Source organism: Podarcis melisellensis, assembly GCF_964234715.1.
Source record: "Podarcis melisellensis genome assembly, chromosome: 8".
In the NCBI taxonomy this organism is placed as follows: domain Eukaryota; kingdom Metazoa; phylum Chordata; class Lepidosauria; order Squamata; family Lacertidae; genus Podarcis; species Podarcis melisellensis.
Window position 1 is genome coordinate 89,978,206 of NC_138540.1, and position 15,643 is coordinate 89,993,848.

At 48.3% G+C, this 15,643-nt stretch overlaps 2 protein-coding genes across 5 annotated transcripts in view; both read left to right on the forward strand.

Annotated features, from left to right (window-relative positions):
- The first annotated feature begins 5,066 nt into the window (after window positions 1-5,066).
- The window catches only part of LOC309376014 (uncharacterized protein), a 77,970-nt gene continuing 67,393 nt past the window's right edge, over window positions 5,067-15,643 (forward strand). The window contains exons 1-2 of one of the 4 annotated variants that reach the window (XM_081922150.1): window positions 5,067-5,561; window positions 5,940-6,217. In XM_081922150.1, the coding sequence (XP_081778276.1) occupies window positions 5,215-5,561; window positions 5,940-6,217 (625 nt within the window). In that variant the 5' untranslated portion in view covers window positions 5,067-5,214. The remainder of the gene's footprint in view (window positions 5,562-5,939; window positions 6,218-15,643) is intronic. The other 3 variants (XM_081922151.1, XM_081922152.1, XM_081922153.1) reach the window with 3 other exon arrangements.
- Window positions 6,258-12,547, forward strand: LOC309375830 (uncharacterized protein; the record flags this gene model as incomplete). The annotated part of the gene is made up of 5 exons (XM_081921747.1): window positions 6,258-6,906; window positions 7,492-7,573; window positions 8,204-8,286; window positions 8,593-8,719; window positions 10,575-12,547. The coding sequence occupies exons 1-5, from the start codon at window positions 6,493-6,495 to the stop codon at window positions 12,545-12,547; spliced, it is 2,679 nt and encodes an 892-aa protein (XP_081777873.1). The 5' UTR covers window positions 6,258-6,492.

Genomic DNA, 15,643 nt, shown 5'->3' on the forward strand with positions numbered 1-15,643 from the left:
GATGGGCTTCGTGGGGTGGTGAATGCTTCCCTCCGTGAGGGAGCCTTCCCAGACCCGCTGAAAGAGGCGGTCATTAAACCGCTTCTTAAAAAACCATCTTTAGATGCGGCCACGATGGCCAATTATCGCCCAGTCTCAAATCTTCCAATTACCTTGGGCAAGGTAATTGAGCGAGTGGTTGCTGAACAACTCCAGGCACGCCTGGAAGAAGCGGACCATATGGATCCCTTCCAGTCGGGATTCAGGCCTCATCATGGGACTGAAACTGCCTTGGTCGCACTGGTCGATGATCTCCGGCGGGCTAGGGACAAAGGTGAGAGCTGTGTCCTAGTTCTGCTGGATCTCTCAGCGGCGTTTGATACCATCGACCATAATATCCTTCTGGAGCGTCTTGAGGGGCTGGGAGCTGGGGGCACCATTATACAGTGGTTCCGCTCCTTTCTCCTGGGCCATGTCCAGAAAGTGGTGTTGGGGGATGAGTGTTCAGACCCCTGGGCTCTCATTTGTGGGGTGCCTCAGGGTTCTGTCCTCTCTCCCATGCTTTTTAACATCTACATAAAGCTGCTGGAAGAGATCATCAGGGGGTTTGGACTGGATGTTCATCAGTATGCGGATGACACGCACCTCTTCCTCTCTTTCAAATCAGAACCAGTGAAGGCGGTGAAGGTCCTGTGTGAGTGTCTGGAGGCGGTTGGAGGAAGGATGACAGCTAACAGATTGAGGTTGAATCCTGACAAGACAGAAGTACTGTTTTGGGGGGACAGGGGGCGGGCTGGTGTGGAGGACTCCCTGGTCCTGAATGGGGCAATTGTGCCCCTGAAGGACCAGGTGCACAGCCTGGGAGTCATTTTGGACTCACAGCTGTCCATGGAGGCACAGGTCAATTCTGTGTCCGAGGCAGCTGTTTACCAGCTCCATCTGGTACGTAGGCTGAGACCCTATCTGCCCACAGACTGTCTCACCAGTGGTGCATGCTCTGGTTATCTCTCGCTTGGACTACTGCAATGCGCTTTACGTGGGGCTACCTTTGAAGGTGACCTGGAAACCACAATTAATCCAGAATGCGGCAGCCAGAGTGGTGACTGGGAGTAGCCGCCGAGACCATATAACATCAGTCTTGAAAGACCTACACTGGCTCCCAGTACGTTTCCTAGCACAATTCAAAGTGTTGGTGCTGACCTTTAAAGCCCTAAACGGCCTCGGTCCAATATACCTGAAGGAGTGTCTCCACCCCCATCGTTCTGCCCGGACATTGAGGTCCAGCGCCGAGGGCCTTCTGACGGTTCCCTCGCTGTGAGAAACCAAGTTACAGGGAACCAGGCAGAGGGCCTTCTCGGTAGTGGCTCCCGCCCTGTGGAATGCCCTCCCACCAGATGTCAAAGAGAAAAACAACTACCAAACTTTTAGAAGACATCTAAAGGCAGCCCTGTTTAGGGAAGCTTTTAATGTTTGATGGACTACTGTATTTTAATATTTTGTTGGAAGCTGCCCAGAGTTGCTGGGGAGACCCAGCCAGATGGGTGGGGTATAAATAATAAATTATTATTACTATTATTATTATATTATTAGTATTATTATTATTTGCCTATTCCTTTGTAATCCTGCCTTCATCATCCAGCTACCTTCATCAAGTTAATGTACACATATCAGAATTTTTGACAGGGAGGTGGCGCAGGAATCTTCTTCTTTTTCTTTGGCGATCCCTCGTAGACGAGTAAGATTGTCTTCCATAAACACTGTTTATGGATAGCCCTGCATGTTGTGACATTCATAGAGCCCTGAGCCCCTCTCCCCCTCCGACACAGTATCATCGATCTCTTTCAACACCATAAACAACTTTTTGGCATACAGTGCCATACCTGAAATGAAAGACCATCAAGATTTATTTTTTTTTTAATGCATTTTTTTAAAAAAAAAAATTCCACAGACAACAAAACAATCTTTTACAATCAACATTTTGTGTCATCTTATTTACATTGCGTATCTTCACGCTGCAACTTCCTTCCTTCCCTGCGTCGGTTTTCTTAAAACATATCTTCTCTTGTAGATTCTTATTGACCTTCTATACACATCACAGGATTTATGTTAACCCTGCCGTCGTTTTTAAACTTCTACAGTTATTTCTTATATATACCACAAATTTACCCCACTCTTCTTCAAACTTTGTACCTTTTTGGTCTCGAATTCTATATGTCATTTTAGCCATCAAGATTTAAGTGCTTTAACAACAGCAAAAGTTCCAGTTGCATCTAAATGCCATTGGATCCATAAAAGAAAGCAATGGGGCTAGTAGGGTGGCTATAGAAAACGTAGCTTGAGTCTCTTGTGTGAAGAGATGCTACATCAATCCCAGAATTGTAGAGTTGGAAGGGACCAAGAGGGTCATCTAGCCCAACCCCTTGCAATGGGAGAATATTTTGCCCAATGTGGGGCTCAAAGCCATGACCTTGAGGTTAAGTGCATCTGCAGCAACACGACCAGACTCCTTCATCTGTCCCAGCTGCAACAAAACATGTCTCTCCACAGACTCAGGGGGAGCAGTAATGCTCAGTCCCTTCCAGAAAAAGGAACCCAGGGAGGAAGTGGGGTCTCAAAACGACAACCCTGAAGGGCGGGCCCAAGGGTGCCGGGGGGAAAAGAGCCGTGATACCAAGTAAAATCCCACACAGAGACACAGAACAACCAGTTTAATAAAGGAGTGAAGTTCTTTGATTAAAAAGAGAAAAAATTCCTGTCAGAAAATGACCAGCAAGCGCCAAGCCAAAGAGACTCAGGATGACCCAGCTGCTGCGTCTGAGGAGAATCCTAATATATTGAGTTAGAGATGATGAGGCTAAGATTGGAATTGTCTAAGGTTGAAGCAGAGAAAGAAAGAGAAGAGGCCAAAATGGCTGCTGCCCTTCATCTAGCAGAGATACAGGCTGAGAGAGAGAGAGATGAGCCCAAGAAGAAAGAGACAGGGAGGCCAAGATGGCCCATGAAAAAGAGATGCTTCCTTTAAAAATGGAGGAGATTCAGGCGAGGGCAGAACTGCCGCAAGCAATGTTGGGGGGTGGAGATTTTACCTCAGCAAATGTAAAGTATGTACAGTGGTACCTCGGGTTACAGACGCTTCAGGTTACAGACTCCGCTAAGCCAGAAATAGTACCTCGGGTTTAGAACTTTGCTTCAGGATGAGAACAGAAATCGATCTCCGGCGGCAGCGGGAGGCCCCATTAGCTAAAGTGGTACCTCAGGTTAAGAACAGTTTCAGATTACGAACGGACCTCCAGAACAAATTAAGTACTTAACCTGAGGTACCACTATAAAAGGTGATGGTGTGCAGGCCTAATGGTCAAAGCTTCAAAAAGCCAGGCCTAGACCCTCCACAAAAAGAGAAAGAAGAGCTTTTCTGGGGGGAGTGGGATATTGTCCTCCATTTATTCCTCCTTTTAGCCCCCATGCTGCTCCTTGACATGACTGGGTGAAGAAAGACCAGCCAGACAAGAGCATTTGGAGGGACCAGAGCCAGGCAGCGTTGGGACATTTAAAAACAGCCCTAGATCCGGGGTCAGCAAGCTTTGCCAGCCGGGGGCCGGTCCACCGTCCCTCAGACCTTGTGGGGGGCCGGACTATATTTTGGGGGGGGGGAATGAACGAATTCCTATGCCCCACAAAGAACCCCGAGATGCATTTTAAGTAACAGGACACGTTCTACTCATGTAAAAACACGCTGATTCCCGGGGGCCGGATGTGGCCCAATCGCCTCCTCAGGCTGCCTCCCCTGGCCTAGATGGACCTTGGGGTCCCTTCCAACTTGAGGATTCTCTTCTTCATTTTGGAAGGCGGACAAGGAGCAAGAGCAACCTGCCGTCACAGAGTCCTCATCTCCTTGGTTGCCCTTCTCTGGGAGGCTGGGCAGGTTGTGAGGACTCTCACTTTCAATACTCCTACTATAGGTAGGCTAGAGAAGCTGTGAGATGTTTTGCTGAGGGGGGGCAGGAGAAGAGAAGAGGAAAGCAAGTCTTCCACCCCCAGCTATGTCTCCTCCAGAACGTCTGGCCAGAGACATTTGGACAGAAAAATCCACCTGGACAGAAATTTTGCCCCTGAAAAAGAGGACGTGTCCTGGGAAAAGAGGACACATGGCAACCCTTCTTCTCTGGCGTCCCTCGTAGCCGAGTAAGACTGTCTTCCCTAAACACGGTTTCAACCATGAGGCCCTCAGTGACTGTGGGGGCCAATTCTGGATCCAGGCGTCCTTCCTTGCCTGGTTGAAGGAGCTGTGAAGACACGCTGATTCCAGAGGATGAGGAGCGTCCAACACACCGTTTAATCCACACGGGTCTGGCACCCGGTGTTGGCAACCCAAGTCCAAATCCAATTCCAACATTTATGAAATTGAGGTATTTTACGGGGCTTGGGCACCCACCAACTTATAACAATGTCACCGGAGGGGGAATAAAAGGCTTCCTAGGAAAACCCCCTTGGCTGCTCCTGTGCTGCTTCCAAGGCAGAAGAACACAGGATATTGAGGGCTGAAATACAGACACAAAGCAGCAGATGGGACAACACAGAATGGCCCCCCCCAGCCATGTCTGGCAATGTCTCCCCCTCCAGCCCCCCCGGGACCCCCTCTTGCTGGGACAGGGCTCTCTGCCCCGCAGCCCCCAGACCCGCCCAGGGGCCCCCAAGAGAGACTCCCCCCCCCCGAGAAGATATACCCCCGGGTCCTCCATCTGGCCCCCCAAAGACCCCCCTCTCCCCCGCCCAGAGGCCCCTTCGCAGCCCCGGGCAGAGACGGGCTCCTCCTCCCGGACACGGGTTCCCCCTTCCCACGCACACGCGTCCTCTCCCCCATTGCGGGCGGGCCCAGGTGCGGCCTCTTCCCCTCCGAGGGAGCAGCTCTGCGCCTGCGCGACGCCCCGGACGGCTCCGCGGGAGAGAGAAGGGTTAAGGGGCGCCGAGCTGGCTTCCTAGAGAGGACAGGAAAGGAAGGCGGGCCGCTCCTCCCCCCCCCCCTCTGACGTCCCTTCCGGCCTCGCCCTCGCCTGCCGGGCTCTGGTGGGTCTCCTCTCGGGAGAAGCCTGCGGAACTCCCTGCCCCGGGAGGCGGGAAGGGGAGGGAAGAGAGGCTGGGGGTCCGGGAGGGAGCCAGAGGGACCTCAGGCCCTGGACAGGGAGGTGGGACTGGAAGACAGCGAGGAGGGAGAAGGACATTCGGAGGGACATTATTATGAGGGAGAAGGATATTAAGAGGGACATAATTGTGAGGGAGAAGGACATTCGGAGGGACAGAATTGTGAGGGAGAAGGACATTAGGAGGGACATGAGGGAGAAGTATATTAAGAGGGACATTATTAGGAGGGAGAAGTATATTAAGAGGGACATGAGGGAGAAGTATATTAAGAGGGACATGAGGGAGAAGGACATTCGGAGGGACATAATTGTGAGGGAGAAGGATATTAAGAGGGACATTATTAGGAGGGAGAAGTATATTACAAGGGACATGAGGGAGAAGTATATTAAGAGGGACATGAGGGAGAAGGACATTCGGAGGGACATAATTGTGAGGGAGAAGGATATTAACGGCCTCGGTCCAGTATACCTGAAGGAGCGTCTCCACCCCCATCATTCTGCCCGGACGCTGAGGTCCAGCGCCGAGGGCCTTCTGGCGGTTCCCTCATTGCGAGAAGCAAATCTACAGGGAACCAGGCAGAGGGCCTTTTCGGTAGTGGCGCCCGCCCTGTGGAACGCCCTTCCAGCAGATGTCAAAGCGATAAACAACTACCTGACATTCAGAAGACATCTTAAGGCAGCCCTGTTCAGGGAAGTTTTTAACGTGTGATATTTTACTGTATTTTTGGTTTTTATGGAAGCCGCCCAGAGTGGCTGGGAAGGCCCAGCCAGATGGGCGGGGTATAAATAATAAATTATTATTATTATTATTATTATTATTATTATTAAGAGGGACATTATTATGAGGGAGAAGTATATTAAGAGGGAAACACCAGGAAGCTTCCCTTCTCTCTCTATTGCTAAATCTCCTTATGTCAGTCATTTCCCCTCCCTAATTCTTTATTTGATGCAAAGTCCAGTTTCTGAGGCGTCTTCCAGGGCAGTTCCACCCAGAGGGCCTTGCCACCGTCCCCTCGGATCCAGAGCAGGAAGTCCCCAAGGGACGGTGGCTGGAGCTGGACATGGGCCCTGCTGCTCACCAAGCCACCCAAGAAGATATGGTTGGGTTGGGGCGAAGCTCTGGACTATGAAGTGGGGTGGGGAGGGACCCTGCCTTGGCTCCAGATTACACTCACTTGTCACTCACAGTTATGACTTCTCCCTCCTCCTCCTCTCCCCACGCTTCCTCAGGGAACATTCTTCTTTTCTTGGCTGTGTATTGATCTTACAATAGAATAGTGTTATTGATACGTAGGATTTGTTGCACCTTCCATTAGAACTTGGCAGAGGACCAAGAGGCTCCTTCCGATCTCTTGGAGACTTCCTGGGAGCCCAGATGGATGAGCAAGACTCAGCTGGCCCTGAAGCAGGAAGAGGCCATGCCATGGAAACGGGGAACAGTGGGGAATTCTGGGGAAACTCTGTGAAGAAGGAACTGGGTGAGGAGGACACCCCTTGCTCAGAGGTGCAGAGCCAGCAGCTCAGGCAGTTCTGCTCCCAGGAGGCCAAAGGACCCCGAGAGGTTTGCAGCCAGTTCTACCACCTTGACCATCAGTGGCTGAAGCCAGAAAGGCACACGAAAGCTGAGATGCTGGACCTGGTGATCTTGGAGCAGTTCCTGGCTGTCCTTCCTCTGGAGATGGAGATCTGGGTGAGGGAATGCGGAGCGGAGACCAGTTCCCAGGCGGTGGCCCTGGCCGAAGGTTTCCTCCTGAGTCAGGCAGAGGAGAGGAAGCAGGCAGAGCAGCAGGTGAGAGAGACTTTCCTCTGGATACTCCCAAGGGGCTCCAAAGAGGAGGGAGAGTTTTCCCAAATCATTTCCTAATGGCCCATTTGGAAAGCATATTATTATTATTATTATTTATGACACCCATGTGGCTGGGTGCCTTCCAGCACATATAAAAGCATAAGAAGACATCAGATGTCTTCTAAAAGCTATGCATTTTCTTATCTCCTTATCGCCTGAAGGGAGGGCATTCCCCAGGGTGGAGGCCACTGTGGAGAAGGTCTTCTGCCTGGTTCCCTGTAACTTCACTTACCACAGTGAGGGAATCAGCAGAAGACCCTCGGAACTGGACCTCAGTTCATGGAGACGCTCCTTTGGGTATAGTGGGCCTTTGAGGCCAACACTTTGAATTGTGCTGGGAAATGTTCTGGGAGCCAGTGAAGATCCTTGAGGACCAATGTTTCATGGTCCTGGCAGCCAACCCCAGACACCAGTCTAGCAGAAGCAGGAAGCAGCTTTCACCTCTATCCCCCAAAAGCGCTTGCCTCTGCCATTCCTTCTCTATCCCTTCTCCCCATTCTCTGTTTTGAATCCTTGTTGCTCTTTCAGAGGAAGGATCTTTGGGCAGAAATGGGTCTTGATTCTTCTGAGGCAGAGAAGACTCCGCTGGACGCCAGAGTGAGGCCTCTGGGTAAGGAGGAAGGAGTGTTTTCTCCCCCGTTTTGTCACATTCTCTTGGTTTTGAAACTAATCTGTGAGTTCTTTGCATCTTTTGGGGGAAGACACCTGGAGCCCAGAGCTCAGAGGCGTGGAACTCTATTTTTGCACAACTATTATATGAAATGGGTACAAATGTCCAAATGTACTCAGCTGGAAAGGCTTTTACTGCAGCTGGTTCAATTCCACAGTTTATTATCTCTTTCAGCAATGCCTGTACATTAGTCCAAATTGAGCTCTGATTGACAGGAGAACCTCTGCTTCTTAATGGTGGAGAAGGAGGGTTTTCGGCAGGCTAAGGGCTTTTGCACTCAGCGCCTCCCTGCCTCTCGCAATCCATGCCGGAGCCGGAACCTGGTACCGAGACGAACTGGGAGTGAAGCCCATTCCCCCCTGTCCCTGGGGGCAACTTGCAAGGAGAATTACCCTCAGTCATCCTTGTTTTTCCATTGCCAACGATCTCCCGCTGCCTCCATTAAAGCAGAGCGGAACCGGAAGTTAGCAGGGGAGACTTTGACAAGCCCCATCTGCACTTAGAGATGCACCGTTTCACCTCTGAGAGAAGCAGGCGCTCACGGTTTCCACTTACCTTTGTCTCTCCCAGGTGACGGAATGATGCCACCAAGACCTGCTCCTTCATCTTTTCATGGTGGTGGAGGGGAGGCAGCAGCTGTGGACCCAGATCAGGTAGGGGGAAGGAGCCTTGTGGGGAAGGAGCGCTGGGATGCAGACTGCCTGGACGCAGAGGAATAGTGGGAGGAGCCAGAGAAGAGGGAGCCGACTGGGAGGAGGAGGAGGGGTCTGAAGCTGGAGAGGGAAGAGGGCTCAGGGAACAGAGGGAGTCTGTGGCAGAGAGCAGCCCAGACTCCGAGGCAGAAGCTGCAGCAGGAGAGAGGAGGGATGAGGAAGGCAGAGAGGGGTCTGGCCGCTGTAGAAAACAACAGAGCCAAGTGAATGTTCTCTAAGAGGACAGCCTTTTTCCTGTTCTGTTAGGGTCCAGTGTGCTTTGAAGATGTGGCTGTCCATTTCACAGACGAGGAGTGGGCGTTGCTGGATCCTGACCAGAGAGCTCTGCATCAGGAGGTCATGGAGGAGAATCGTGGGATCTTGGACTCTCTCGGTAAGGCTCCCTATTGGATCATCCTATCTGTTTTGTATTGCAAGACATCTCTCTATGTGACGAACCTCTGATATTTTGATGGGGCTCAACAGCGCCACCCACAGCACCTGGGATGTTAACACTCCCACAGCAAACCTTGGAGGGATGGCTATTGATTGTTTTCCCTGTGAATATTCTTCCTCCAGTTCTGCCTTTTAAAACCATGATCAGGCTGTCTGAACTGCCCAGGCCTTCTTCAATGTAGGATTCAGAGTGATTTGGGAAGTAGAAGTGGGTTCTGTCAAGTTTCCTGCTTTGTTCTTGCTTCTGTCTCTCTCTGGTTGACCAAAGAGTCGCTTGACATTGGAGATGGCACAGATTCCACGACTGAACCAAACAAACTCCATCCCAAAACAGAGCCAGGCTTTTTGAATCTCAGGCAGTGAACCCTGTAGTAACAATAATGATAATTTTATTATTTTTACCCAACATCAAACGTTAAAAAATTTCCCAATACTGAGGTGCCTTCAGAAGTCCTCTAAAAGTTGCATAGTTATTTCCTTGACATCTGATGGGAGGGCGTTCCACAGGGTGGGTTCCCCTACCGAGAAGGCCCCCTGCCTCGTCCCCTGTAACTTCTCACAATAATGTAACATGTAAGTACAGTGGTACTTCGGGTTAAGAACTTAATTTGTTCTGTAGGTCCATTCTTAACCTGAAACTGTTCTTAACCTGAAGCACCACTTTAGCTCATGGGGCCTCCTGCTGCCGCTGCGCTGCCAAAGCACGATTTCTGTTCTCATCCTGAAGCAGAGTTCTTAACCTGAGGTGCTATTTTTAGGTTAGCGGAGTCTGTAACCTGAAGCGTATGTAACCTGAGAAACCAGTGTAAGGAAACTTTAATAATAATAATAATAATAATAATAATAATAATAATAATAATAATACTGATATGACAAGTTTCTGCTGCATTCTGTGATGTCGAGAATTTAAAAAAACATCCAAATTGGTTTAAGGTGATGCACATCATCATTAAATTTTTAGCCACTAAAGAAATTTAAATTTGGCAGCTGCTACACACATTTGTTCAATATACAAAATGTGTTTTTCAGCACACAGAAGTTCATGTTTGCCATCTTTATTCCCCTACTCTTACATCGCTGACCACAAGGCAGCTGACTATGACCAAGCCAATCCAGAGTAAATGTTCCCAAATATTTCTCAAGCTCTTACAATTTGTTTAGATTTATTACTGCATATTGAACAACGTAGCATATTAAATACAGTAGTACCTCGGGTTAAGTACTTAATTGGTTCCGGAGGTCCGTTCTTAACCTGAAACTGTTTTTAACCTGAAGCACCACTTTACCTAATGGGGTCTCCTGCTGTCACCGCACCGCCGGGGCATGATTTCTGCTCTTATCCTGAAGCAAAGTCCTTAAACTGAAGCATTATTTCTGGGTTAGCAGAGTCTGTAACCTGAAGCGTATGTAACCTGAAGCGTATGTAACCTGAAGCGTATGTAACCCAAGGTACCACTGTATATCTTCATTTTGGACAGGAAAATTTCCCGCTTTGGCCATCTTTAAATAATAATAAAAGCACATTTTATTTATGAAGATAGTACAGATCCATATTTAAATTTGAACAAAATGACGTTACCAGGTTAAGCTGTACTTTTAAAAACTAGAGAGAGAAAACATAATATTCAACTTGATTTGTATACGAAACTAGACATTTTTACAGAACAAAAGGAACATTATAACATCTAACTCCCTTCAGTTCTTCCCCTGTCCCAAGCATTAATGAGCATTGTTCCATAATTTGGGACTGCACTTCTTCCCGAGACTCTAATCCGTTTGCCTCTTAGTTTCAGGTGGTGATGAATTGGAAATGAAGAACAAGGGAGACTACAACGAAATCCACACTGTAGAGGATCCATATCAGGATTCAGACTGTGGAGAGGGCTTCAGACAGAGCTCACATTCCACTTCCCAACAAAGAAATCCCCTTGAGAAGAAACACTATCAGTGCTTGGAATGTGGAAAGAACTTCACTCGGAGTGCCCATCTCACATCCCATCGTAGAATTCATACAGGGGAGAAACCATATCACTGCTTGGAGTGTGGAAAGAGCTTCAGTCACAAGCACAATCTCACTTCCCATCAAAGGATTCATACAGGGGAGAAACCCTATCAGTGCTTAGAATGTGGAAAGAGCTTCAGTCACAGCCACGATCTCACTTCCCATCGTAGAATTCATAAAGGAGAGAAACCCTATCAGTGCGTGGAATGTGGAAAGAGCTTCACTGATAGCTCCTCTCTTATCTCCCATCAAAGAATTCATACAGGGGAGAAACCCTTTCAGTGCTTGGAATGTGGAAAGAGCTTCAGTCAAAGGTACAGTCTCACTGCCCACCGTAGAATTCATACAGGGGAGCAACCATACCAGTGCATGGAATGTGGAAAGAGCTTCAGTCAGGGCTCCCATCTCACTGCCCATCAAAGAATTCATACAGGGGAAAAACCCTATCAGTGCATGGAATGTGGAAAGAGCTTCAATCGGAACGCCCATCTCACTTCCCATCAAAGGATTCATACAGGGGAGAAACCCTATCAGTGCTTGGAATGTGGAAAGAGCTTCAGTCAGAGGGCCAAGCTGTCTTCCCATCAAAGGATTCATACAGGGGAGAAACCCTATCCATGTGTGGAATGTGGAAAGAGTTTCAATCACAGGGCCAAGCTCACTTCCCATCAAAGGATTCATACAGGGGAGAAACCCTATCAGTGCTTGGAATGTGGAAAGAGCTTCAAACAGAGGGCCCATCTCACTTCCCATCAAAGGATTCATACAGGGGAGAAACCATATCAGTGCGTGGAATGTGGAAAGAGCTTCAGTCAAAACCGCAGTTTCATATTCCATCAAAGAATTCATACAGGGGAGAAACCGTATCAGTGCTTGGAATGTGGAAAGAGCTTCAGTCACAGCCACAATCTCACTTCCCATTGTAGAATTCATACAGGGGAGAAACCATATCACTGTTTGGAGTGTGGAAAGAGATTCAGTCACAGCCACAATCTCACTTCCCATCGTAGAATTCATACAGGGGAAAAACCCTATCAGTGCGTGGAATGTGGAAAGAGCTTCAGTCACAGCCACGATCTCACTTCCCATCGTAGAATTCATACAGGGGAAAAACCCTATCAGTGCATAGAATGTGGAAAGAGCTTCAGTCAAAACCGTAGTTTCACTTCCCATTGTAGAATTCATACAGGGGAGAAACCCTTTCAGTGCGTGGAGTGTGGAAAGAGCTTCAGTCACAGGTACAATCTCACTGCCCACCGTAGAATTCATACAGGGGAGGAACCATATCAGTGCATGGAATGTGGAAAGAGCTTCAGTCAGGGCTCCCATCTCACTGCCCATCAAAGAATTCATACAGGGGAGAAACCCTATCAGTGCGTGGAATGTGGAAAGAGCTTCATTAGAAAGCACAGTTTCACTTCACATCAAAGAATTCATACAGGGGGAAAACCCTATCAGTGCTTGGAATGTGGAAAGAGCTTCAATCGGAGTGCCCATCTCACTTCCCATCAAAGGATTCATACAGGGGAGAAACCCTATCAGTGCTTGGAATGTGGAAAGAGCTTCAGTCAGAGGGCCCATCTCACTTCCCATCAAAGGATTCATACAGGGGAGAACCCAATCAGTGTGTGGAATGTGGAAAGAGCTTCAGTCAAAACTGCAGTTTCACTTCCCATCAAAGAATTCATACAGGGGAGAAACTGCATCAGTGCTTGGAATGTGGAAAGAGATTCATTAAAGGTGCCACACTCACTTCCCATCTAAGAATTCATACAGGGGAGAGCTGCTGAGATATAATGGCACCCAGCACGCTTCTCCCTGTGCCAATGGACGCCCGTGCTGATATGTAAAACTTGAGCTCTCTTTGCAAGCTTCGGCCCAAAAGCGCTGAGGCAAACCAGTGTCAAACAGTAGAGCGTCAGCTGCCTCTGCTAGCGTTCTGTTCTTGCGCTCCGCTACGCCATTCCCCTGAGGAGAAAAAGCAACCGTCAATCTGTGACGTATCCCCTTCTGGCGGAAGAAACTGCAGAGCAGACGTGGTGAACTCTCCGCCTCGGTCACTCTGAAAGCTCTGTGCCTTGGTGGAAAACTGTAGTTCCACTGCTTCAACCCAGCCTTTGATCAGCGCACTGCCTCGCTTTTATGTTTCAGCGAGAAGATCCAACCGCTTCTCGAAAAATCATCTGTCAGCATGAGCGCATACCTGGCTCCGCCCAGACTTGGCACTGGCATGGGTCCACAAAGGTCTGTATGCACAAGCTCAAAAGGCCTTGTGGTTACCCTCTCCGATCTTGGATAACTGCACCTTTTTACCTTCGCTCTTTTGCAAGCCCTACAATCCAAGAACGTATTACATGCCTTCATCTTGCAACCCTCAGTGCATTCTGGCAGCTTCTGGATATATTTCCAACAGCTGTGAGACATTCTCCTGTGCCACAAATGAGTACATGAATTGTGTGGGAACATTAGCACACTGCGCCTGTGCTGTCTCAGCATCCCCCTTACCCTCCAGAGGTGTCTCCAGAACATAGAGCCTGATCTGACATGCAACACTGACCAGTTGTTTCCCACCCCTGGAAATAGAACAGACATCATTTTCAAAGCAAACCTTTTGTTGTTGTTTAGTCGTTCAGTCGTGTCCGACTCTTCGTGACCCCATGGACCAGAGAACGCCAGGGACTTCTGTCTTCCCCTGCCTTCCGCAGTTTGGTCAAACTCATGCTGGTAGCTTCGAGAACACCATCCAACCATCTCGCCCTCTGTCGTCCCCTTCTCCTTGTGCCCTCCATCTTTCCCAACATCAGGGTCTTTTCCAGGGAGTCTTCTCTTCTCATGAGGTGGCCAAAGTATTGGAGCCTCAGCTTCAGGATCTGTCCTTTCAGTGAGCACTCGGGGCTGATTTCCTTCAGAATCAATACATTTGATCTTCTTGCAGTCCATGGGACTCAAGAGTCTCCTCCAGCACCATAATTCAAAAGCATCAATTCTTCGGCGATCAGCCTACTTTATGGTCCAGCTCTCACTTCCATACATCACTACTGGGAAAACCATAGTTTTTACTATACGGACCTTTGTTGGCAAGGTGATGTCTCTACTTTTTAAGATGCTGTCTAGGTTTGTCATTGCTTTTCTCCCAAGAAGCAGGCGTCTTTTAATTTCGTGGCTGCTGTCACCATCTGCAGTGATCATGGAGCCCAAGAAAATAAAATCTCTCACTGCTGGGACCAGTGGCCATGATCTTCGTTTTTTTGATGTTGAGCTTCAGACCATATTTTGCGCTCTGCTCTTTCACCCTCAATAAAAGGTTCTTTAATTCCTCCTCACTTTCTGCCATCAAGGTTGTGTCATCTGCATATCTGAGGTTGTTGATATTTCTTCCAGCGATCTTAATTCCAGCTAGGGATTCATCCAGCTCAGCCTTTCGCATGATGAATTATGCATATAAGTTAAATAAGCAGGGAGACAATATACAGCCTTGTCGTACTCCTTTCCCAATTTTGAACCAATCAGTTGTTCCATATCCAGTTCTGACTAGCTTCTTGTCCTACATAGAGATTTCTCAGGAGACAGATGAGGTGATCAGGCACTCCCATTTCTTTAAGAACTTGCCATAGTTTGCTGCGGTCAACACAGTCAAAGGCTTTTGCATAGTCAATGAAGCAGAAGTAGATGTCTTTCTGGAACTCTCTAGCTTTCTCCATAATCCAGCGCATGTTTGCAATTTGGTCTCTGGTTCCTCTGGCTCTTCTAAATCCAGCTTGCACTTCTGGGAGTTCTCGGTCCGCATACTGCTTGAGCCTTCCTTGTAGAATTTTAAGCATAACCTTGCTAGCGTGTAAAATGAGTGCAATTGTGCGGTAGTTGGAGCATTCTTTGGCACTGCCCTTTGGGATTGGGATGTAGACTGATCTCCAATCCTCTGGCCACTGCTGAGTTTTCCAAACTTGCTGGCATATTGAGTGTAACACCTTAACAGTATCATCTTTTAAAATTTTAAATAGTTCAGCTAGAATACCATCACTTGCCTTGTTATTTGCAGTGCTTTCTAAGGCCCATTTGATTTCACTCTCCAGGATGTCTGGCTCAAGGTCAGCAACCCCTCTACCTGGGGTGTACGAGACATCCATATGTTTCTGGTATAATTCCTCTGTGTATTTTTGCCACCTCTTCTTGATGTCTTCTGCATCTGTTAGCTCCTTACCACTTTTGTCCTTTATTATGGTAATGTGTACGAAATGTTCCTTTCATATCTCCAATTTTCTTGAACAGATCTCTGGTTCTTCCCATTCTGTTGTTTTTCTCTATTTCTTTGCATTACTCATTTAAGAAGGCCGCCTTGTCTCTCCTTGCTATTTTTTGGAAATCTGCATTCAATTTCCTGTATCTTTCACTATCTCCCTCGCATTTTGCTTGCCTTCTCTCCCCCGCTATTTGTAAGACCTCGTTGGACAGCCACTTTGCTTTCTTGCATTGCTTTTTCATTGGGATGGTTTTCGTTGCTGCCTCCTGTATAATGTTGCAAGCCTCCATCCATAGTTCTTCAGGCACTCTGTCCAGCATATCTAAATCCTTAAACCTCACTTCCACTGTGTATACATAACCCTCCTTTACAAGAGCAGATACAGATAAAAGACAACATTTCATTCCTGGCACAACGTAGGCTTCCAGCTCTGCCTGTAAAAAAGAAACAAACACATTGACAACAGTGGTTAATTGTCTCTGTGTGTCATCAGCAAGAGTGACTGTTCTCCCAGTTGAAACAGCCCTGCAGTTCCACATTTCGCCACTAGATGGCATCAGATGGTGGCTGGCTCCTGAGTCGATGACCCAACGCAGCATGCTGCCGTCACTGGAGTTGTC